Source organism: Neopelma chrysocephalum, unplaced genomic scaffold (assembly GCF_003984885.1).
Source record: "Neopelma chrysocephalum unplaced genomic scaffold, ASM398488v2 Primary Assembly neopelma1_59, whole genome shotgun sequence".
Classification (NCBI taxonomy): Eukaryota; Metazoa; Chordata; class Aves; order Passeriformes; family Pipridae; genus Neopelma; species Neopelma chrysocephalum.
The window spans coordinates 27,333,553-27,358,019 of NW_020897714.1; the positions used below are offsets into that span (position 1 = coordinate 27,333,553).

General features: G+C 42.0%; 1 protein-coding gene across 5 annotated transcripts in view; it reads left to right on the top strand.

The window, feature by feature from the left end:
- The window catches only part of DENND5B (DENN domain containing 5B), a 113,655-nt gene that overhangs the window by 25,947 nt on the left and 63,241 nt on the right, over positions 1 to 24,467 (top strand). For 2 of the 5 annotated variants that reach the window (XM_027680620.1, XM_027680621.1), the window contains exon 2: positions 19,449 to 19,514. The exons of 2 other annotated variants lie outside the window; for them this stretch is intronic. In XM_027680620.1, the coding sequence (XP_027536421.1) occupies positions 19,449 to 19,514 (66 nt within the window). Of the gene's footprint in view, positions 1 to 4,508; positions 4,543 to 19,448; positions 19,515 to 24,467 lie in introns of those variants that run through there. One more of the 5 variants, XM_027680623.1, reaches the window with a different exon arrangement.

Consider the following 24,467-nt stretch of genomic DNA (forward strand, 5'->3'; position numbering starts at 1 on the left):
GTAAGACAGACCAAAGACCATGTTGGAACAGTAGCAATAGACAGAAGATTGTAAATGGGCCAGCAAAATTGTAATGATTCAAGTTATGAAAAGAAAAATATGGATGTGTGTGATCCTTTCTAAATACTTGACAAGTGATGCTATGGCAGCCTGGAGAACAAAGTATTCATTTCTTCCTGCCTTCTACCAAGCTGGAGCCTGTGGAGCAGGAGCATGGATGAGAAATTAGGCAGAAGATTGCAGACACTTTAAGGACAGCAAATCCTTTTCGCTAAAATGTATGTAGATGGTTACTGAAGCTTCATTTTATATTCTGCTTCATCTCTGATGTGGTCTTACAGAGATCCTGTGGTTTTTGTAACTGCTTGAAAAATGTCTATGGTCTTTCTGAATTTAGGCAGCAAATTGTACCAATAAGTAACAAAAGATTATTCACTTTTTCTTTAGACCGTGGACATAATAATTACTTAAAAGTTACCATATTCACTAACCTATAAAAAAGGGACATTATGGTTTCCTGCTAATGTGTGAAAAGTCACAGATGCTTTAGGGTAAGTGGCTGTCTTAAGTTCTTTAGGAGAAAGGTGTAAGGGCATAGATACAGGGCACCTAGGTACACCTTTTTGATTCATAATTTATTTATTTCACCTGCTCCTGAGTGCTCCCTTTAACACCCCTAGTCTGCTGGGGCTATGTATTTGGTTGGCTTGGTTCCTGTGGCTTTCTTTTAAGATAGCTAACTTGTGTTTTTTCATATTTCCTGAAAGAAAGATGATGAGTCAGAACTGTGGAATTTTTTACTTTGAATGATTAGGTAAAATTTAGGATATTAAATTTACTGGTTTGGGTGAACATTGCTGTGAAGTTGTCATATTACTGAGGACTGTCACTGTTCATCCAGTTGTCTTGCTGTGGTCTGTTAAACAAAACAACAGCCACAGGAAACATATGGTTTCAGTTTTAATGTGTTAAACAATTCACAATTTGTATTCTTAACCTGTTTATTGAGCCTGATTTTTAGCAACCTCCTTCAGTAGGGTTGATTTGTTCTATTTGCTGGTGGGGCACTGTGTCTGTTTACAACACAGATGTCTGTCTCCTACAATACAAATTGAGCTTTTTTTAGAGCCGTTTGAATGTTTTTAATATTCAAGCCCACTGCAGTCTCATAACTTAACCTACCAGCTGAAGTGAAGGCTTTTAAATGAGACTCTTCACTGCTGTTCCTATGGTTACACTGGAACAGAAACCTGCTAAATAGGAGCCAGAAGGGCACAGAAAATCTTCTAGTAGCAGTTGCTGTCATTATTGCAAGTTTGTAATTTCCAATTTATTCTTTCATTTTTGTGCAGTATTTTTAAGTGGAAGTGTATCTTTCTGAGGATTAGGGGCTGCTATTGTTTTCCAACAGTAGCTAGAAGACGATGGAAACAAACACTGGAAACAGGTTTTTGTTATGCTTGCAAGAGGATTTATTTTTTTCTCCTACTACCAGTCAACTTAAATTGCAAAGTGCTCTTTGTGTGCAATTCTAAGAGACAGTTCCTGGGTTATCAGGAGGTGACTTGCATGCCAACTACAAACCAGCATCAATGTACATCTTCCTATCAGATGGTGGGAGTAATAAGTGGTACGTTAACTGCTATTGTGTGGAAATAATACATATTTAAAGCAAACAACCAGCAGTTCCTTGAGCGCTGGAACAAATGGAGCCCAGGTCTCCTGTGGATTTGCCTTGTGCATGATTGATTTTTACCATCTGAGAATGAGCACAATCATTTCCTCACAGCTGGGGCATTTTGTGGTGTTTCCCTTGTGTGACGTCTCTGGGGAGAAAGGGCACATGGCAGCTCTGGTGGGAGCTGTGGTGTCCTTTTCTCTCTCTTATCTTCTCTCTACACCCACCTTTGGCTGCAGCAGAGGGGTCTCCCCAGTTTTGCCATCTACTTTTGCTAGCACAAGAGCATATCAGGTCACCATTGCCATCTCCAGGTGCTCATCCCTTGAGCTCACTGGAGAGGCAAATGGGGAGATTAGGTCACCGGGCTGCTCTTGCCTGGAGATGGGAGAGGACACAAGAGAGGACCTGGCAGGGCCTGGGCAACCACTGAAGGGATGCAAGGGAGAAAACACTTGCCAGTAAGTGGTGGGACTGCCCCACGTCCCTCTTGCTCCTGCACACGTTAGTGAGAAGCTGGGACAGCCCCTCTCCATCGAGTGGTGCTGAGCAGGCAACCAGCATCTCTTGTGGCACTTGCCCACTTTGGGTTGGCCTCGAGCTGCCTCTCCCAGGGAGCCCCTTCCTCTGCCTGACTTCCCCTGGGCAGCAGATTGAGATGTCACTGCTGTTATCTCACTAATGCTGGTGAACACGGAGTTTCCACAGGGGAGAGGGGTGAATAGTAGCAGTGGGAAGGCATGTTATCTGCTTGGGAACTGACCTCTTGGGGCTTGTTCTGGTTTCTGTTCAAAAGCTTTGCCTTGTGAAAACATCCACAAGCCCTGTGGCATGAGCGCAGGCTGAAGTCAGCTTTTGTACTGCAAAAAGCCTGGGGTAATTAGACATCTATATAAATAACAGTTGAGGACACATGAAAACAGACAAATGTTTATTCCATCTTCTCTCTGGATGCCTGAGTTTGCCTTGCTTTTTAGATTATTGTAAAGGTTGGATAGAAGATCATCGCAAATGAGGAGCAAAGGAAATCTGATCATAATCATATAATGCAAGCTTTCTTTCTCTTTTATAGTGCTGTTTGTGACTCGGGTCATGTGCAAGTAAAGAAATAGGGAGTTGTAACAAAGATGGTTTAGGAGGGACTGAAGGGAAAATGGCAGGACTGCAAACTGGGAATTGGGGTTCTGCTCTGAATAATATCAAGCTCTGTTACACAACATGGTGCCTCCTGGAGCAATCTATGCTTGTTTACCAGTGCTAAAGTGTCAGGATTACCTGGGGCCGGTGGGATTAGGAATAGGAATAAGATGTTCGGTTGTTGGGAGGGAAGGGAGCAAAGCAACAAACCGTAGCAATATACACCTATTTATCAATCACACTTTGTGATAAATTGATTGCCTTTGGTTGTGGACTCTTTGAGTCAGCAAATTGGCTCTGGCCTGTGTGTATTGCCTGGCACCAGGGTTGGGGCTTGGGGTGCTCTCACCCCTTGTCCTGCTGGTGCCAGGAAGCCAGCCTGGCTGTGTCCTGCCATGTACAGCCCAGGGATGGCCACCTCAGAGCTGTGTTGTTTTCTCCAGAATATCCAGAGGATAGAGGGTTTGAGACAGTGATTTTTGGGACAGCTGCCCCGAAGGAAGACAATATCTTCTATCCATCACTTGGCATGAAACCTTTTCTATTGGAAGCAGTTTGAGGTCAACATAAAAGATATTTTGGCTTAAATTTATTTTATTAAATAAATCACAAGATTGAAATGCGGACAATGCAATTGAGAAGTTGAGAAAAACAGGTGAACAGGGATGAAAGAAAGACTAGGGCTCTCTTTTCTTGTACTACCTCCTGCTAGCCAAACAGCTGACTGTACCTCCCTGCCTTGGAGATCCTCCTATCCCTCTAACCCCACAATCTCCCCAAGAGCCAGCCAACTGTGTGCTGGTTTGGTACCTGACTAAGCCTTATGTCTTAAAGGGCTGGTGGCAAATCACTAGATTTTCCCATATCGAATCTTACAAATCTATATGTAACAGTGATCAAAACACTTTGCATGCTACGAAGTTTCACTCAAGACCAGCAATGGCGTTAGTCAGTCACTCGAGGTGACAGTCGGTGTGAAAGGTGACTTGTGCAACTTAGTCACAAGGCAATAGTGTAGCAAAGGGATTACCAGAAACTCATTTGAGTGCCTGTTCTCAGAGGGATGATGGAACGAGGAGTGCACTGCTTGTTTGTTGTTGGATCCAAGAGTTCTGCTGAGCTTCACCTGTAATCATGTTTTCGCAGAAGTGACTTTCCAGCACTGGTGCAGTAAATAAGTCTGCCATGGTAAATTTACTGAACCCTTTATTGACGGTTGCTGACTGCTAAGAGACTGGCCTTTCTGCCCCATCTGCAACTTTCAGGGAAGTGAAATTACTGTTCCAGAAACCAGTGGTTTATTGATGTTCATCTTGAGATGCTTAAAATCTTCCTCAGTCTTTGATACATAGATAGATACAGTAAGTCTTGGAGATAAAATGAGGAACTTCAGAAAAGCTGTTAACTGCATGAATAAATTCTGAATTTAAAATTAGTAACACTTCTGTCTTGTCAATATATAGGCATAAAAGTTCAGTTTGTACTTTCCCCTCCCCTTTTGTGTCCATTTTTGTCTTTTAAAACTGTTTCTTTTTTTCTTTTCAACATCCATCAATAAGACTGTTATTTTTTCTCTTCCCTCTGAGCAAAAGCTGCCTTTGGTGGAATTTTGGTGGGAGTTGCTTGCGGGGATGATGAAGTAGCAGCTGGTAGCTCTGGGAACCCTGCTGTGATATTGAGAGCCCTACTGTGCCGTCAGAAGGGTGACATGCCGCCTTCTTCTGCAGGTACCCAAGTCATTGGAGGATACCGTTTATTGCCAAAGATAGCTGCCAAAGTCCTTCAGGCTTGTGGTTTATTTGGTCTTTATAAAGTGGAGAAAGGCTCTACATTTTTAGGCAATGTGATACAGTTGTCCTAAAACTTGAGGGCCATACCTGAGTGGAGAAGAGAGACATCTTTTTTTTTAAAATGAGTAGGATATAAGAAAAGCTTTTATTAAGCTTTGTGTTTTTATTCATTTATGATTAGTATATGTGAAACAGAAGTTACATAGGCACTAATAAACGTACAAGAAAAGTTAATTATTGCATTTCTTTTTCACTCTTTCAAAGACACAATTACCTTTCCCCTACCTCAGCTTGCCTTCTGATGGTCCTGAACAAAATTATTTTTTTTCTTCCCTTGCTCTTTCTTCCCTTGCTGTTCAAGAATGTATGGGCCCCAAATCCTGTTAACAGGAAAAAATTTTGTTTGGGTTTTGATTTTTTTGTTGTTTTTTTTTTTTTTAAATGAACTTTATAAAAGATACCGTATTGCTCTTTTGGAGTATTGTAGATGATATATGAAGCAAGCCTAAAATAAGGAATACCTTTCTTTAGATGCTTTTAGTTGCTGGAATCTCCTTTGATGGCTAAACACATCACTTGAGAGATACCACCTTGAGACTACTGCTATTTAAGTGTTGGTTAGGAAGATCCCCATGCACGTGAGGCTGGGCAGGGAGCAGATCCCAGGAATATTTGTGCACTGACACAACATACTGACCACTGGATCATGGCTGAGATCCTTCTTGCATGTGTCCTTTTCAACTTATTGATGAGGCACTTCTGTTATCGTGCAGCAAGCCATTTTTGGTGGATATCATCTCTTCTGGGAGGTGGGAGAGGGAAAATTTAGACCCAGTTTTGCCCTGCTCCAGCAAGCAAAAAACTTTACAAATTTTTCATGCGTGAAGGCAAATGTTCTACCTATTGCACCATGTTAGAGCTGACTTTTGTTATTCTCTTAAAAAGAAGTTTGTGATGGTTTAGCCCCAGCCAGCAACTCGGCCCCACAGAGCTGCTCATTCACTTTCCACCAGTGGGATGGGGAAGAAAATCAGAAGAGTAAAAATTAGAAAATGTGGGCTAAGATAATGACAATTTAATGGGTAAACCACAGACTGCATGCACAAGTAAAGCAGAAAAAAAAGGGAATTTATTCTTCCCTTCCCATGGGCAGACAGGTGTTCAGCCATCCCCAGGACAACAGGGCTCCATCACACATAACAGTGACTATGGAAGACAAATCCAAGCCATAGCTAGCTATTGTGAAGAAAATTAACTCTACCCCTGCCAAAACCAGCACAAAGCTGTAGCTGCATTTTGTGAGGGTGCTGTGCTTGTAAAACACTGGAAGCTTGCCTGCTTCCTTACTGGATCAGGCCATGCAGGGATTGGAAACCAGGCAAAGTGGTGCCTGAACTGTGGCTGACATGGGCAGGAGATTTGTTTCTGGTGACTGAGGAAGGAAATGTGATGGGCAGGAGCATCCTTCAGAGCTGAGATGCCCAGGCCAAAGGAGTTGTTATTTAGCAAATCCATAAACCCCAATCAGTGAGCAGCCAACCCTGCAAGTGCCAAAAGCCAGGCTCTTCTTATATGTAGAAGGAAAATCCTATGGTGCTGTATCCACTTTTGGATATGGGTTTAAAGATTTTGCAAATACCATAGAGCTCAGCAGTGTTACTTCTCCATTAAATCACTTTGTAAGAGCCTGAGTAATACCAGCCTTGCTGACAAAAGTTGGGAAAGCAGCTCATGTGCAACTGTTGCCTCTGTGCACGTGCTGCCTCTGGGAAGGTGATGGATTCTGTGATTCATGTCAAGAGATCTGTGTGTCATTCTGCAAACAGAGATGATCCTCCAGATGAAGTCAATGGATCACTCTTGAGCGGGAAACCTTCCAAACGGGATACCCTGTGCATTTTAAAAACAAGCATCATAGCTAATACTGTTATATAGGTACTTACTGACAGCATGCTGATAAGAGCATCTGATTTTAGACACTTTCATAGCTTTGTGGACGCTCTCTTTAAAGCATCTCTGAGATTGCTGAGTATCTTTTGCATGTGGAGGGCCAGCACACAGGAGTCCCAGGTGCTCTCCTGGAGAGGAGCATGGAAGCATATGCTCAAGAGATGATAGAAATTTCCCTTCAAACTGCACCATCAAACAAAAAGCATGCCCTTAACCTTTTGCTCTTCAGGCAGCTTCCATGGCTATGTGTAATGCAGTTTTAGCGAGAGAACAGGTGAATGAGAAAGATATAAGCATCTTGTCGAAAAATAACTTGATTCATAGAATCACAGAAAGACTTGGATTGGAGGGAACCTTAGAGTTCCCACCACCTCACTCACCCCCATGCCATAGACAGGGATACCATTGTTTCCTTTGTGATTGAATCTGTCTTTATTTTTCCTTCTTTCCCTATCTCCCCATCTCTAAACCAAGCACAGCAATCATCTAAGTGCACCTTTACTTGTAGTGCTTCTCTCAATCTTGATGCCTCCCAGTTTTAGTTATGTTCTGTGACCTGAACAGTATATTATCAGTTTTAATGGTTTTGCACCTGAAGACTGTCTGTCCATAACCGTGTACCAGAATGACTTTTGACAGAAAGCGTGTTGAATTTTGCTTTGGCAACAGTGTGGTGACGTGTATGCCTGATAAGCTTTACAGTGCTCCAAATACTGTAATACAAGCATCTGAAGTCAGCCGGAGAAATGCAAGTTGATTCCAGTCTTTCAGCATAAGAAAAAATCAGAACAGGAGGAAAAAGTGGTAGAGGTTAGGGCTTGACATTGCCTTAAGGGCCCTGTACAGGGGCCTCATGAAGGCTGGAGGCTTTTCTCCTCTTAGGGCTGGAAGAAAAAGATATAGGGAAAAATATGCTCCAAGTAAAGTGTGCACGAACTGCCTCTCTGGCTCTGAAAAAACCTGAGGGCGTTCTGTTTGTAATCTTCCCCTCCCAAAAAATACTTTCTTTTTAAAACTCCAGCTCTTCCCCGAGTTGGGGGATTCACTTAACACAAAGCTTATGCTTCCCCTGTGGCTTCTTTGAGCACAACTAACGGGGCCTGACCAAGTCACATCTCGCACCTTCAGAGCCAGGTTGGCATCGCTGGCTTTTAGGATTTGCTCTGTCCTTCTGTCTCATGCTGGGCTAATTTAGCCTCATCTTGGTAAACAAGAAAAGGGTCCTTATTCAACAGATTTGAGCTGGAGTGACTGCAGCTGTCGTCTGGTCTGTGCGCAAACCAATTTTGTTCGTTCCCTCGCCTGGCAGGAAGCCTGCACCAGAATTGTGTCGGGACTAATCAGCATTAAACCAATGTCAGGAGGGCTGCAGCAAGCTGCTCTGTAGCAAGGCAAGAGCAACAAGGCTGTTCAGGAGGGATTAGCCTAAGTCCTGCCTGGGATGCAGCTGCACTAGGAAAGGCACCGAAACTGTGTGGACTATTTTTCTTGGGCCTTGTTGTTGTGAAAGCAGCCAACTACAAAAAAAAAGTGGCTTCCCAGTGAGAAATGGGCATGATTTGCTGGATGTGACCAGAGGTCACAGGAGAAGGTGCAGGGACCATGGAGCTGTAATATCCAGGAGATACAAATGGTGCCTTTGAGCATTCTGGGCTTTCCTCTCCTGGAGAGGCAAGGTGGCAAACGGTGAAATAAGTTCAATGTATGGTCTCCAGCCAAAAAATGATGTTACTGATGCTTCTGCTAGGAGGTGGAAGTATTTCAAAGAGAAGACCAGAGTCTTGGCAAGGGGTGATTCATACCTTTAATGCCTCACAAACTCTGTTTTCCCACCTGGTATTTACACTGCAGGTTTAAGAGTGCCTCCTGGTTTGCACTGAAAGCATTAAATCAGAGAAATCCTGACTTACACTGTTTGCTCCAAAGATGCTGAAATGTTGACGTGTTACTTTGCACTCCCCTCCCGACAACTATTGAATTCTCTTTGCAGTTTTTCATCTCAAAAAATATTTTTGTCTTGCTTCTGAGCACCATGATTTGGCTTTGAAGTCAGTCCTGCTTAGAATGGGGGCATGGACCAGATGATCTCCAGAGGTCCTTCCCGACCCGATTATTCTGATCCACTCAATCTCAGTCCCCCTGCTTTTACAGGTACATGTTTTGGATGATTCTGCATCTGAAATTCTCCAATTTCCTCTGTGACTCTGTTAGGGATCTGTCTGTTTGTGTGTCTGCTCAGCATTAGTCATCCCTTCTCTGACTGCAGCTATGACAGTGCAGTGTGTAACAACATGAAATGGGCACGCTCATGTGTTATTCACAGCCAGCACAGCCATGCTCTAAATGCCTTCTAGGCCTCCTAAACCTCTGGTAAATCTGAGTCTGTGTAAATTTACATGTCAAAACTGTTTTCTAGCACAAAGCTAAGCCCAAATGAACTTTTGAACCATAACCCTGCCACATGTTAAGCATGTTTTTGTTGTTTAGGAAGCTCACTTAGGGGGAGCAAGCAGACCTTCTGGTCTGAGGTGCCCCAATTAATTAAAAGCTATGCAACATAAGAAATCCTCCTTCTTAGGGAAAAATCTTTAGCAGCAAACCTGTCTGAGTGAACTGAGACACAGGAACAGAGTAGCTTTTTGAAGGCTTTCATCACGAGACAAATCCTTCAGGCCTTGGTGAAGAAGGGAGCAAAGGCCCAACCTTGCCTTGTGTTTACTGGTACAGGAGATTGTCTACTCAGGCAGTGTCTGACGGCATGGAATATTTAGTGGGTGTGAGGTTATTAATTAGGCAGAAGAATATCAGCTACCAGCAGTACCTACTGAAACACGGTTTTCCTGAAGGGAGGTGAAATGATTTGTGGCGGACTCTTAAGCGGAAGTAAAAGGTTAAAAAAAACCCAACTGAACAAAAAAGCCACTGATTTTTTGAAAACATGCTGTCCAGTTGGGTACTAACAGAACTGGGTGGACTTTCAAGGGAGCTTCCAATGCATATCCTTAAATAGTCATTTAAATAGTTGGTCCCCACATGCATCTGTGGAAAATATATATGAGCCTCTCCAACTCCGGTAGCTCTGATTTTTGTTCGGTTTATTGGTTGGTTTTGTTTTTTTCCTGTCCTGGGTGAGAGAATCATGGCTTGTGTGTGAGCTGTGCCTGTGCTGCAGGTAGGCAGAGCAGACAGGGAGGGCTGGGCAGGATCTGGTTCCTCATCAGTCTCACATCCCACACTGCCAGGCAAACTGGACCATTCTATGCCAGGTTGCTCCTTTTCCCTGGTCATCTTCCAGCAATATCTTCCCTGCAATGTTCATGCTACTGATATGTCTCATTCTTTCCCTGACAATAGAGATCAAAAATAGCTGTTTAAAAGAGGGAGGGCCAGTAAGAGAAACCATATTTGCTGTAATCCAAACTCCCTTTTATCTTCTGTCCTTAAAGACCAGTATTGTTTCCTAAACAAGTTACCACTTTGAATTTGAGAGTCTCTCTATGAATCTCTGAATCTTCAAAAGTTGCTGTCCCCAGTGCAGTTGGGGATTGGATTCTGGGGACCAATTTTCATGCTTAATCATAGGCAGTGTGCTCTGCTGATGACCAGTGGCTTCAGTCTGTTATCCTGAAATTGCCACCTCTTGACACTTCTGAGGTAAGAGGTTGGTTTTTTTAATTTAAGGCATTTGACAAGTTTGAGCCCCCTCCCTGTGGGAGTGCAGATGGCAGCTAAAGGGATGCTGGAATCATTTCACTCCTACCTTGGCGATGACAAACTGGGTTTCGGAAGAGAGCAGCAAGACTCTGCAAGTCTATTTGAACAGAACCTGTGTCCCTGACAAATGTGGGATTTGATGCTCCCTGTGATGGCCAGTGCTGGGGTCTGAGGTCCTACTTGCTTACCCACACTCTCCTGACAGATCATTATGTCGAGGGCTCCCTTCCTGTCCAGATGTCAGTTTTTTGCTTTCTGCCTCAGGGCATCCTGTGAGAAGTGCAGAGCTGTTCTGCGTGTTAGGGAATTAATTATTGATTTTCAAGTAGAAAGGCTCTTCAGGAAAATTCATAGAATCATAGAAGGTTTGACTTGGAAGGGACATTAAATATCATCCAGTTCCAAGCCCCCTGCCATGGGCAGGGACACCTTGCTCTAGACAGGTTGTTCAAAGCCCCATCCAAACTGCCCTTGAACACTTCCAGGAATGGGGCATCCACAACTTTTCTGGGCAACCTGTGCCAGTGCCTCACCAGCCTCACAGTAAATTCAAGCTGGTGCAGCTTTGTATTACTTACACTCTACTGTGGCTTGCTTACTGAACTACAATTGCATAGGATACAATATTCCTCAAAAGAGCACAATTTCCAAAATATTAAGTAAAAGAAAGGTTAAGGAAAGGGAAAAACTGACCTTGTGTCTGAACAGAAGTGCGTGCTTTTGCTTCTACAGGTTAACACAAGGTTGCAATTAAACGCATTTTCAAAGCAGAAACTAAAAGGCTTAGGGAACACCAGTTGTTTTAGACAGTGTTAATTGCATGGCTTCTTTGACATGCCCTGATGGTTCAAGGAGATGAAGCAATGCTGTCATTTGCCAAAGAAAGTACAAACCTCTGTCAGAGAGTCCAGCTGGATGACTATTGTGGAGTCGTGAGTCTGTGTGTTATCATTTGGGTAGGGCGACTGCACTTTGATCTGACCTGGAGGAGGAGCTGTGCCCATATGAGGCTCAGGTTTTCCTGCCATTAAGTCAACTGCTCAAGATTTACCCCCATGGGTTGTATCAAAATCCATCATCTCTTTAGGCACGGAGAAAGCAGTGGAGAGGTGGGAAGGTGATATGGGATAGTGCTGTTGGGAGGATTGTTACAAGTACATCCTCCACCCTCACTGTAAAATCAAAGTGTTCCCGACCTGAATGAAACGTGGCTCAGCACTAACCTGCAACCTAAACCAGCTATGTTGGGAAGCACCAGTATAAAAAAGGAAGCAGGAAGGGTGAGGGGGTACCTGAATAAATACACCAAAGAGTTCAGAGCTCTGGAATGAGCGGCAGAAGGATGTTTCTTTGGGGAGGCATTAATTTTGGGAAAAGGTTAACCAGAAGCACCACTAGAACAGACAGTTCCTTAGGCTGTTTATAAATTGATACTCTGATGCCACAAGATACAGATTCAGGTTGAAGTTTCATATTTCTGTATTAAAATAAGTCACTTTCAGGCTGTCATATCAGTATAAACATAGAATAAAACTTGCTGAATTCAAAGCCTGAGGTGAAGTCCTACTTTAGCAAGCAGCCTTTTTCAGAGGCAAGAGGAGTGTGTTTTGGAAGCTTTGTTGTTTTGGCTTATAAATAAGCTTAGCTAGAAGTTTGAATGTTTTGTAATTCTTTCGTGACCCTTGAATTTGCAGCTGTAAGATGTATGTAAGTGCTCAAATTCCTTTAATCTCATATACATACATAGTCTTTTTGATTTCAAGGGGGAATTCTGTTCCCCACATGTACTCCCTGTTCTTATGACTACTTGGAGACCAGCCCTGTTGGACTGACTGGCTGTGTACATGTGAAGCCCTTGAAATATTCATTATAGTCGGTGGTAATTTTATATTAGTGAATTATCTTATAGCCCTTAACAAAAAAGTATTTTTTCAGCCTGATAATAGAACCACAGGTTTTATTTTAGCAAATATCCAGTAATACTTGTGCTCAGCTATCCTCTGCTAAGCTTATTGCTAACAGCTGTGAAACTGTTGAGATCTACATCATTTGGTGTCACAAATATTTATAGTTTGGATTTTTCCTCTTGTGTGTACTTCCTATTTAAGTATTAAAAAAAAAAATTGCTTCCTAAATGTAAATATTTAATCCAAGGCACGCTGACCTGTTAACCTGTGCACTGAGGAGGTATCCATCAGGGATACTCTCACTGTATTTGCATGTTGCAGAATAAATCACCAGAAACCTGTCAAACCCTGAAGAGGTATGCAAATGCCTGCGTCTCTTTAATCTGACGTGTGTATCCTGTTTGATTTGAGATGGGAATTTTAATCCCATGGGAGCAATGCAGGAACTCCTGATGCTGCTGCAGTCTTGTGAGGAATTATGAGCCAGCTGGTGCCCAGGTTTGGGGACTCTCTGTTGTTGCTGGGGCCATTTTGTGGAAGAGCCCCAGGTGCAGGGTGCAGCTTTGGAACCTGTAACAGACTGTTCCTGCCAGTCCCCTCTCTTTGGGAGAGAGGGAGCATGCACATGTATGTGGCTGTGAATGCATTACACATATGCTCTCTCTTACACAGAATAATGCTCTTTTGTTGGTGGGCTTATGTTTTATAGGGAATGTTGAGTGGGGACTATTGAAACCCATCCTTATGCATTAAAAATTAGTCTCTCCTGACTTGATTTGAAGGAATAGCAACTTTTTCCAAGCAAAATGGAAATGCTCTTGGGTTTTTTTTGTAACAGGATGCTCAGATTTAGCTGTCACACAATGTCACACCAAGACACCATTGTTTTCAGATCCTATACATTTTGTTAGTTCTCTTTCCTTTTGCATGGCACTTTCTTGCATTTATTTGACCTTCCAGACCTCTGTATACTCACAGAAACCATAGTTATTAAAGTGTGTTTAGCTATGGCCCATGCCTAATGCAGCCTTGATCTGCTCAGCATAAAATACTCCGTTTCTAATGTGTAATGTTGTAACAGCTACTGAGGTTTCCAAAACAGCATGGTATGTCTTGCCTCATTAGGTGAAGCATTTTATTTAACTCCATAAAATTCCACTTTATGCAAAAGGAATGTGTAAAATACAATAACATGTGTCATGCAGAAACAGCAGGAGTTGTGTGCAATGGCCAGGGGGGCTCCAGTGTCTGTTTGGCTCTAAAAGCCTTGGTTTAGAAGCAGCTTCTCTGGAGTTGGTGACAGCTCACGGTTACGTAAAAATTAGAGCAGCAATTACGTGCCTTCTACCTATGTATTTTTAGCATGCCAATCAACCTGGGATCCAGGCACCGAAAGATTAGTGGATTAGTGGTAAAGACGAAACATTTGCTCAAATGCCAAGTAATTTTTAGGGTTATTTAGATCTCTGTCCTCTGCTGCTTTCATCTCTACTAGTAGGGCACTGAAATAATAGGCAAAACACGCACTTTGGGTGAAAGTGGAGTTCAATTTCTTACTCTCCTTTTTGAACATCTCTCCAGGTCCACTTTCAGAGTTCCACTGGCTCTTTTCAATGCTGTTTAAGGCCAGGAAATGTTCACAGTTCCCATTTGTTGTTCTCTGCAGTCTTCTTAGCTTTAGGGTCTAAAAACATCCCTGAAACGTACTGTTCTTACATGGATATTTATTACTCTATAGAGGGATTTTTAGAGGATTGGAAGTGGAAATGTGAGGAGAGAGAGAGTCAAGAGACTGGTTTTAATTACTGGGCTTCAGCAAAGGAGAGACTTTTAGGATACAGAGCCCTTTGCACTGATCCCTTTTGAGTTTTTGTGGGAGGGACTTTACGTGTGTTCTGTAAGAGATCTTGTTGATGGCAGTGGACGGTGTATCCTGGAGTTTAAAGCTGGGTTGTTGGGAGAGCAGGCAACCCCAAAATACACCAGAGAGGAAATGTGATAGAAGCCTTGAAGTGGTGCTTTTAAGGCACAGAGTTTAGGACTGCACTTGCAGAATCACAATATCCTCCATTTCCAGATGTCTGTGGGGATGAGTGGGACAAGGGAAGAAAGGATCTGAGGCACAGGGGCATTTGTGAGCTGAACCCAGAGACAATTACTCTTCTGACCTTTTCAAATGAGATCCATCTTTCTACAGCTGCTTTGGCACCTAATATTCCCCAAGGTGTTAAGGGAAGCCAAAGGATTTGGTTTCTGGTAGCCTTTGTAGGGATCTGAACTAAATCTAGAGGCAAGGTAGAAATCCTGCTATGCTTTGAGTTTTCCACCTGGAGTCTAGTTTGGATCCAGAAATTAATATTTGTCCATGCCTTTGGATTTGAATCCTGACACTTTACAGTGACTTGGTGATTGAGTCCTGGTTTCAGCTTTCTGTATTTTCAGTCGACTTGGAAACTGGCCACAAAATAGGCAGCATTGATAAAGCGTAAATCTGTTTGTTTATGCTTTGTCTGAAATACTTAGAGCTCTGCTGCAGTGAAAAAAACTAAAGCTGTATCTAACTAGTAGTGATTTACTAAAGGTTTGCACAAGCATAAAAAATATTTTTTGTGTAGCTTACATGCACGATTACTGTGCACTGATAGCTTCTTAATCATCCCTTCTATAAACTCACTGGCAGCAGCCTGTTCTTCAGATTGTAAACAAAGTTGGTGTTGACTAAGACATGTAGGTTCTTGCAGAGATGTTCATGGTAGAAGAGGTATTTTAACTGAGTAATTACAACAACTGATCTTTCTTTCAATATGATATTTTTGCCTCTTAACAATGTTCTAACACTTTTAGTTGACAAAACTAAAGTTGTTGAGGTTTTTTTCAAAGCTAATAATCCAGCACGTTGCATAAATGCCTTGATCTCAGTGACAGCTTTGCCCACATTGGAAGCATTTGCAGCGATATGCTGATCTCCAGTTATTGTGGTACAGCACTGGGTTGAAGCAGCTGAGAGCAATCTCCAAACTGAAATGGTTTCTGAGGTAGCTCTTAAGTGGAAGTACCAGCATTAAGGACCAATATTGGCTGCGTGGGCAGCAGATCCTTGTCTCTCTGCATCTTCATTCCTGCTCACCACCCTTCTCCGTCCAGAAGCTCTGGTAATTTCAAGCCTTGCCTGAGGGTTCTGGTGACTTTTCAGTGTGGAGAAGGGTTTTTTGTCTTTTCTTACTCTAAAAGGATTCATTTGTTGAAAACTGGCAGAAGACTGGCTCTTGGAGACTGTCATAAGAACAATTCTTTATTGGTAGCAGCTTAAACAGCAGTTTCTCAGAACTCCCTAAACAAAGTTTGTGCTACACAAGGGAGTGTTTCTACTTCATGCCAATGAAAGAGCTTTCTTGACTACAAGAAGCGAAGTTCTTTCTTTACCAGACCCTTTTCTCATCAAAACCACTTTTTAACTAAATTTTCATAAAGCTTAGCAGCTGCAGCCTTTGACAGGCAACAGTTGTCTTCCTTTACTTGTACAGGGTATGCAAAAAAAGTAACTCACTACAGTGAGGGGCCACTTCTGGGCCCACTCTCCTTAAATCCACTTTTTGCCCACTGAGAAAACCATCTGTCTAAACCTCACAGGTGTGGGCCAGTTCTTCAGAGCACTGCAAAGAGACTGTCCCTGCTCAGGGTGTTCTAAGTAGCTGTCTTGAGTGCCTGTAGTGGGTTGTGGATTGTGCTGTTTGAAGAAGAAAAATCTTCCCTGGAAACTGGGGATAGCTTCCTTCTCATCACCATAACCTGTGGGAAGTGCCGAGTAAAAACCAACCACGAGTCCTTCGGATCCTCTTCGTGGCTGAGTACACCGAGGGACAGCTCTTGGGGACATCAGAAAGAAAGGGCTTCCTTTAAACTGGAGAAATGCAGTGCAACAGTGCTGAGTCCAGGGAACTGAGACCCCAAGCTTGTGTGAGATGGGTAAAAGGAAAGCTAAGAAAAAACAAAACCCCAATCAGGCATCGTTGGTTAGCTGAGCTGCAGTATGGGCATCTTTGTACTCTGTTTATATCACAGTTGTTTAGTGCTGAAAACGTTCCAACCCAAATTAAACTTCTTTCTTTTCTTATAGTGACTTGCAAACTAAGCTTAATTAGGGTGGCAGAAGGTGTCATATCTGTGAATTCATTCACACTCTGCCACTGTATAAACACAGCTTTGGTGAAACTGCTTCAAGTAACAAAACACCTGAAACTTGCTATCCTGATGAGCGGAGACTGATATTGGTGCATGATATTACGTGTACTACAGAGTGGTTTTAAAAAGAAATCTATTTTAATACAGCCCAGTTTGAAAGACAACTGGATTGATGGAATTATAAAGGCTGTTCTTGTCATAAAAAAGCCCCAAGGCAAAGTTTACGGAAAAATTCCCCTTTCTTTCCTGCATTCTCGCACACAAACCTAAACAGTAATAATACAGGGATTTTTAGAATGACAAGTTCTGGTTGTTTGTGGGTTTTGGTCTTTTCTTCCCCTTTTCTCCAGAAATACCAACTGTAGCAAAGCAGATCCTGAGACAAGACCCTTGTACTACCTCTGTTATAGTGGAGTAGAGAACAAAACCTGCTTTAAGATTCATTTGAATCAAAAATTATAATTGTGAGTCTGTTTCCAAAACCAGACTGAGAATGAGACATCGTATTTTAACACAGAAATCAAGTCTGTTTGAACACGATCCTGTCCTGGTAAATAAGTAGAAAGCACAAGCATGAAAGGTGTCCTGTGCAAAAGGCATGATCGGGTACCTCATTCTGTGTTCTGTCCATGGAGGGAGGTGAGCACATGAAATGAGGAGTGGGAAACAGGGATTGCAATGAGTAGGAATCTATCCAAACTTCATAGAGAATGTGATGGCATCTAAAATGCCTTCACTTTTTTGGCAGTTCAGCCCAAGACCGTAGTTGGGTGCCTGTTGCTCCAAAGCCAGGAATCCCTTGCTAGACAGATTTAGCATCCTGCTGTGTTTAGGGACCTGTGCTGGTGTCTTGCTCTTGCTTGAACATTTTTCGCTCTGCTGTTCTTCTGGGAGCTGAGAGCTGGATTTCTAACCCTTCATATGGTTTTATGTACAATGCTCACTTGCTATGTAACTAAACAAAAAGATAGCAGGCAATTGTGTAGGAGTACCATGCCTTGGGTACCTAGTTTTTTAACTCTGCCCACCCCAGTGCAAAAAATCTCTCAATCTGACGTAATTTAAGCCACAGGTTTTTTAATTTGACAAGATTATGATGCAAGTTTTATGTAAAAGGGGTGGTATGATTCATAGTTGTTGGTGAGTGTAGTGAGATGTCTGTGGTCTGTTGGCAGCTGGGACTTGGGGCTATTTTAAGACTCTGATTGTGTTGGTGCTGTATAGTGTTACTCTGTAGGCAGAGAGTTCAGTATTTTAATCAAGGTCAGAAGGAAGGGATGCTGGAAACTAAACTTCTCACGTTAGAGCCTTTTTATCCTTATTTAGACGTGCAGTAACTCTTTTGGATGGACAAAACTCCTTTTAAAAAGAATTTTTGAAATAGTGAGCCTTTCCTAAGTGTAATTAGTTTGTGGCAATGGTAGTATTCCATTACATTGTGTTTGTGTAAAGAACTAGGCTGTACAACGGTGTCCGTAGCTCTGTATTTGTATCACTGTTGTCAATTTGACTTCTTGTGCAGGAGCTTTTACATAACATCTGTGATTGTTTAGCCGCATGATTGATGATAATAAATGGTCAAAGTACTGAAATGGGTAGTAGAAACTTCTCCCAGTTCATTGAGCTATACATTAATTCACAAAGTTGTTACATCTTCCTTTTTCACCCTTCCTATTGCAGAGATGGTGGCAAAGTCTGTGGAAGCTCGGTGCCCAATTCTCTTTGTATGATAATCTTTAGGGGAGAACTGAGAGGACAGCCTGGCAGATAGAGTTGTAAAGGTAGTGTGGATAATGGGCAATTAGCAAGAGTCTTCTCTAACTTTGACAATTGTTTTGTTTCTTTAATTTAAATACTTATGAAACTTTTTAGTTCAAACAGCTCAAAAGTAGAATGTAGTAACTTAAGATGCATGGGGTGGAAAAACATCACCCTACAGATTCTAATGTAGGCTATCTTCAGGTGCATCCCAAAGAAAAGAGAAAGTTATCCTAAAATACAAATTCACATCTAAGAATCTCTATTGGAAGAACTCCTGTGCCCTAAAGAAAAGAGAAAGTTATCCTAAAATACAAATTCATATCTAAGAATCTCTGTTGGAAGAACTTCTGTGCCCTCTGCTGAGTACTGCCTTCCAAAAAAATCTGGCCTTGGCAGAACTGTCTTGGTCCTCTGAACAGGATTAATAGGTCAAGTACGAGGTTGTGCTGGAAATACTCTGAATTTACACCTAGGAACTGAATCACTAGAGAGGCCAATGGTATTGCAGCTCTAATGTGGGTGCCAGGTCTATAAAAATAGATTTAACTTGAGGAGGATTGTGTAATGCCTTTGTGTAGTGTGCAAATGCGACTTTTTTGACGAAGAAATTCCATGGTATCTGAAAACATTTTTTGGTTTTCTGCAGGAGATGAGCAAACCAGTTGGAAGAAACCTCAGGCAGGCTAGCAGGAAGCTGTTCCATTAGAAGTGCCTGCTGGGATAGCTGTTGCTGGAAGACATTAAAATTGTTCAGCCAAGTTCTAAACATAGCTTATTTATCAAAATTTTAGTCTAAAAACACCCAGTTATGAGACAGAAATGATGACTAGAGCTGTTAGGTAACTTCAGTAAGTCCTGAAAATGGTATGCAGTACAGGATTGAAGGTGTAACAACATAGCTAACAGTATTATGTTAAATAAAACTTCTTGGGTTTAGTTCAACACTAGTTGAAGAACTGATGTCTTTTTTCCCCCTGACTTTCACAGGCTCTGGAATGGCTCAATATGTGAACAAAGATGTCTTTCATAATAGGGAAGCTGTAAGGCAGGATGCTGTTTGAAGTACTGAGAATTTAATCTTGTTACTAATTTTGTCAAGTATTCTACCATGTCTGTCATTGCATTCAACACCTCTGTAGTAATACAGTCATAGAGGGGTTTGTTTGTCACATGGGTTTACCCTTTGCCAGTAGTGGGGGGAAGAGAGATTGCAAGAGGGAGTATTTAATGTCTGGTTCACATTTTTTCCCTTCCCCAGTACATTTGGATGTCCTTTCATTTTGTTCATACTTGCTTTTTTTTTTTATTTCTGTTTGTTATGTTGTGTAGTCTTGTACAAATGGCTACAAGCAGATCTCCATGGCAAGAGCTCAGATACTGCAGACAAAACCTCAGGTAAAAAGGGGTTAAGGACAAAACAATCACCAGGCCCTCTCTGTTTCTTTATTTTCAGTCTTCCAACTCCCCTTGAATCAAATTAAGGATCAGAGATCAAAATTCTTGGACTTTTTAATTTTTTTACCTAATTTAAATCAATATCTGGTAAATTTTGTTCTATTTCTTGATGCTCTCTTGGCAGATGTGCTTCCCCTCTCCAGCAAAATCCCAGTAGTGGAGTCAGTATATTGGTGGAGATGAGATATGCTAGATCTTTCTGTGCTTGATAAAGACTGAATAATATCTTGCATTGGAGGATACTTATCTACAAATCTAGATAGGCTTGGTTGTGTGGATTTGTGAACAAAGGGGACTGGAAGGTCCAGCTGCACCAATATCTGCTGCAGAGACCCAAAGTTTCCTGACACCTCAAGAAAGCATGTTTTGCAGTCTAGATTTAAATAGTAATACTGGTGAGGTTCACACAGACACACCCCTGCCCCTGCCCTCAAAAAATCCAAATAATTTAGATGTATTGAAGGGTACACAACCCCCTGTGGCTTAAATGTGATCCATCAATTCCTTTATGTATCAGTGTGCAAAAGGTAGGTTAGACACTGCCCCCCTCCTCAGCCGCTCCCCAGACAGCCACCACCATCTTACAGACAATGCAAATTTTAAAAATTTGGAATGAAAACTGTTTTGCCTGCCTTGTCCCAGTACTCTCTTTGATATTGTCTCCCTTCTCTGCTGTGAGATTATGCTCAGAAATAACACCTTTGAGTTAATGTCCTTGAACTCAGACTAGCCTTCCACTGCCACCTTGGCATCCTGGTGGGGCTCGGAGTAAAACCAGCAGAGCAGTTTCTGTACTACTTAAACTTACCAGCTCCTGAATTTGACAATTAACAGCTTAGTTGCTCCCGAGCCAAGCACTGTTATTGCTGCTCCCACATTGTTTTCTCACTCACACCTTGTATACTATTTGCTTCTTGTGTGGGGTCATCCAGAATAAACCTAAAGTTCCATCTGCAGGGAGAGAACATAGCTGGATGTGCCGAACACTTTTAATTGGAAATAGCTATCAAAGAGATGGTCACCACGAGGCGCAGCACTGTGCATAGCTGTGCTCCCAGTATGTTCCTCTAAAGGAATAAAAGATATTTTTATTTCTGTAGTCACAGGCATTCCTGTTGACATTCCAGAGCTTGGAAGGAGAGACAGATAGCTTGCATTCCCTGGACCAGAGGGTGTGGGTGGAGGGATGCCTCTGCCTATTTGATACATGGTTTTCTATGCCTCAGTAGCTGTGATTATTAATTGAAACAGATCTGCTTAAACCTTAAGATCACTAAATTTATACATAGGATCACTCTTATGAAAGCCATCATGACTGACAACCTCACAATTGTAGCTGCATTTCCCTAGTAATTGTATCCTGTATCCAAAACACAGGTATTTTCTAATTTTGAGAAATCTTCTTATTTTGAAATTAAATTAGCAGTTTTTCTTGATCTAGCATCTGTCACTTCACCATTTGCTTTTAATTTGAAACTAAATGTTCCTTTAAAAACCAGTGCCTTAAAGGGAAGGGACAAGTTGTGAAGAGTACAGTTACGTAGGATGTAGTGTCCAATTGAAATGGAAATTGAGTGTGACACATTTTACACAATTTTGAAAAGTACTTGAATATTTTTTTAAAATATCCTGAGAGCAAAAGGCTTCTATTCAAACTCAATTTTTTAATTTGCCTCTGAGGGGCAGCTTACCCTGTGAGTTCTGCTGTTTGCATGAATGGGCACCACACACCAAATAAGATGTTTCTCTCTGCATTCGCAGTACTCTTATCTGCCCATTAATATTTTAGTATATGGATTCAATTCACATTTGATACTTGCTTCATTTTTAATGTGCCTTGCTAATCCTGTTTGGGAAGTTAGTAAGCAAGCACTTAAAAGCACATAGTAGATTTAATGAAAATTCGCTGTTTGTCTAGAATAACAGCTAAATAAATTCTATTTGCCACGTGTGGTTCAGTAGTTCAGAACTACCAAGGCTCAGAGCTGATACTATCAGGTACCCTTTGGTCCAGATCCCTTCCCTCTTGTTTGCCAAGAAGGTTTTGCTCCAGATCCCTTCCCTCTTGTTTGCCAAGAAGGTTTTGCTCCCTGTGGTTCTCTTCCAGCTGCTTGTCAGTGTGGGGCTGGCTGTCATGGTCCTTGTCTCTCATCTCATTTCAGTGAGAGTTGGGGGGTTTCCTGCTAGTTTGGCCAAACAATAACATTTCACCCTGACATGCAGGCTGCTTCCTGTCATATCCTCATGCTGTTTCTTTCCTAAATTGTGTGTCTTCTCTGAAAGCTTGCCCTGTTTGACTTTCTGGGAGGTAGCTTTGTATGGGGGGGTGCAATGTTGAGTTCTTGTGAGCTAATGACCGATTGATTCACTGCAGTGTGGGTTCTTGGCTTTTTTTCTCTTTTGTTTTGTGATCACTGATTGAGAAAATCATATTTTCTCTATGTGTGTTTTACCTTTAATTTATATTTTATTAAACCACTGGAGTAGTAAAATGCAAACACTGCAGAGACTCTGCAAAGGTAAGTTGTTTGTGCCATTTACTTTTCCGGATAAAATGAATCCATGTTGTCAGCCTACTAGAACATTGTTACTGCTGGTTTTGGGAAGCTTGATTTCTTAAAGCAATGCTTGTGCTTCATAACCAAAACTTTTTAGACCTATCTGTCATCTAAACAACTGCACAAATATCTTCAGCAGCATACAAATTATTGGTCACTTCCAAAAGCTGACTGAAACCCTCATTTTATCATTATTATAGTGATTTATTGTTTTTCTCCACTGGTTCTAGATGCTCCAGAGTATTGCCCACCAAGTTGGGGGGGGGGTGGTTTATAGGAAAAATGAGATGAAGGATGTTAAATAATAAGAACAGTAAGATATCAGGGCCTTCACTGCTCTTGCATCCCCAGTGATGTAGTTTTTGGTCTAACTTGGAAATAAATTTTTCAAGCAAACGGTGTTTTTACAACATCTATGTGATGTAGAGTGGAACACTGGCCCCCAAAGAACCTGTGAAGGGCTCGAGTGATGAACTGCAAAAGTCATGAGTACCTCTGAAGCACGCAAATTACCCGATTAGCATCCATCCACTAGGATACAGTAACCTTTTTGTGTTATGGAAAAGGAAGACTTTAAAGAAATTTGGACTCCAGCAATCATTTGCTGTCAGTAGTGGAGAACTTAATGAAGTCATGCAGTTCTTCTAAATTTTAGTAGAAGCAACCAAACAAATTTAGCATCAAATATCTGCCTTTCTGCCAATTCACGGTTGTCAGGTAAACTCTGTCAGATGTGAGAATTCTTGAAGATCTAATTAGGCAATAACCTCATCCATATTTGTTTGATTATGCAAGCACATTAATTATGGTTGATACTAAGAATTAAAAATGTTGCTGAGTATGTTAAAGTACATACCTGGAGAGAGAATTTTTGCTGGTATTGCTTGTTGGGAATCTTTATTTTGTGAAGCTTTAGGAATTGGTGGGTGGCATTATGTCTTTATCTCTAATGCCTCTGCAAAGAACTTTTAGACCAAAATAAGAGATTATTCTACTGCCATGTTCTGCAGTAGAGTAATGATCTCTGTTTTTTGGTATTTCAATCTGACTTTGTAGCTGAGCATGGAGAGGGTCTTCGTGTTTCTGAATTTGATCCAATTTAGCTAATAACTTCAGTTTTCTTTATTTCAGTGATGCATACACTTTTGCTGGATTTCTGGTTTGCCTTGAGCATTTCCAGAAGCAGGCTGCTTTCACCTACCAGAACTCCTCATGTGGAATCATAGAATCATTTGGTTTGGAAAAGACCTCTAAGATCACTGACTCCAACAATTAACCCAGCACCAAGTCCACCACTAAACCATGTCCCTAAGTGCCACGTCTGCATGTCTTGTAGATGCCTCCAGGGATGGTGACTCAACCACTTCCCCGAGCAGCACATTCCAATGCTTAACAACCCTAAATTTTTCCTAATATTTGGTATAAACCTCCCCTGATGCAACTTGAGGCCGTTTCCTTTGGTCCTGTCACTTGTTACCTGAGAGAAGAACCTGACCCCCACCTGACAACAACCTCCTTTGAGGCAGTTGTACAGAGGGAGGAGATCTCCCCAGTCCCCTCATCCACTCCTCACCTTACCGTTTCCTTCCCCAGGAAATACAGCTGCAGCGTTGCATCATCTCAGACTTTTTCTCCTCCCCAGCCCGAAACAGCCTTGTTGAAGCTTATTTGCTTTTCTCCTCACGTGGTTACCCACCAAAACCAAGTGAGACAGGTGTAGTGCTAGAAGAAAAATAGTCATATGATCATTAAGGTTGGAAGAGACCTTTAAGATCATCGAGTCCAACCGTTAACTCGGCATTGCCTTGCTACTACTAGACCATGTCCCTAAGTACCACATCCACATCTTTTTTTTTGAACGCTTCCAGGTATGGTGATTTCACCACAATGCTGCAATGTGTCTAAATCCTGTGTTCAAAATGATCCATTGTATAAAAATAACTGTATCTTTAAAATCATAGAGATTACTTGGGAAGAAAAAGATTTAAAACCCTCTGAATGCATTTGAATGTGAGTGCTGTTGGAAGAGCTGGTTTGCTCTGCTCTACCAGGTTCCTGAACTCAGTGCAGTGGCTCTCACAGCAGGGTGAGATGCAGTCCCAGCACCACTGACACATGTGTCTTGAAGAATTTCCATCCACCTACACACATCCCCGTGGAAGGAAACTCCAGCATAAGCCTCTGCTTCCCCTTCCTGACCAAACAGGCAGCTGGTGTTGGTGTAAGAAATGCCTGACCTCTGCCTCGTCTTCCTCCACCTGCCTCTGTTGTGCAGGTGCTGCTGCAATGGCCCTGCCACTGTGGCCCCTGAGACACAGTGCAGCTTCTGCCCTCT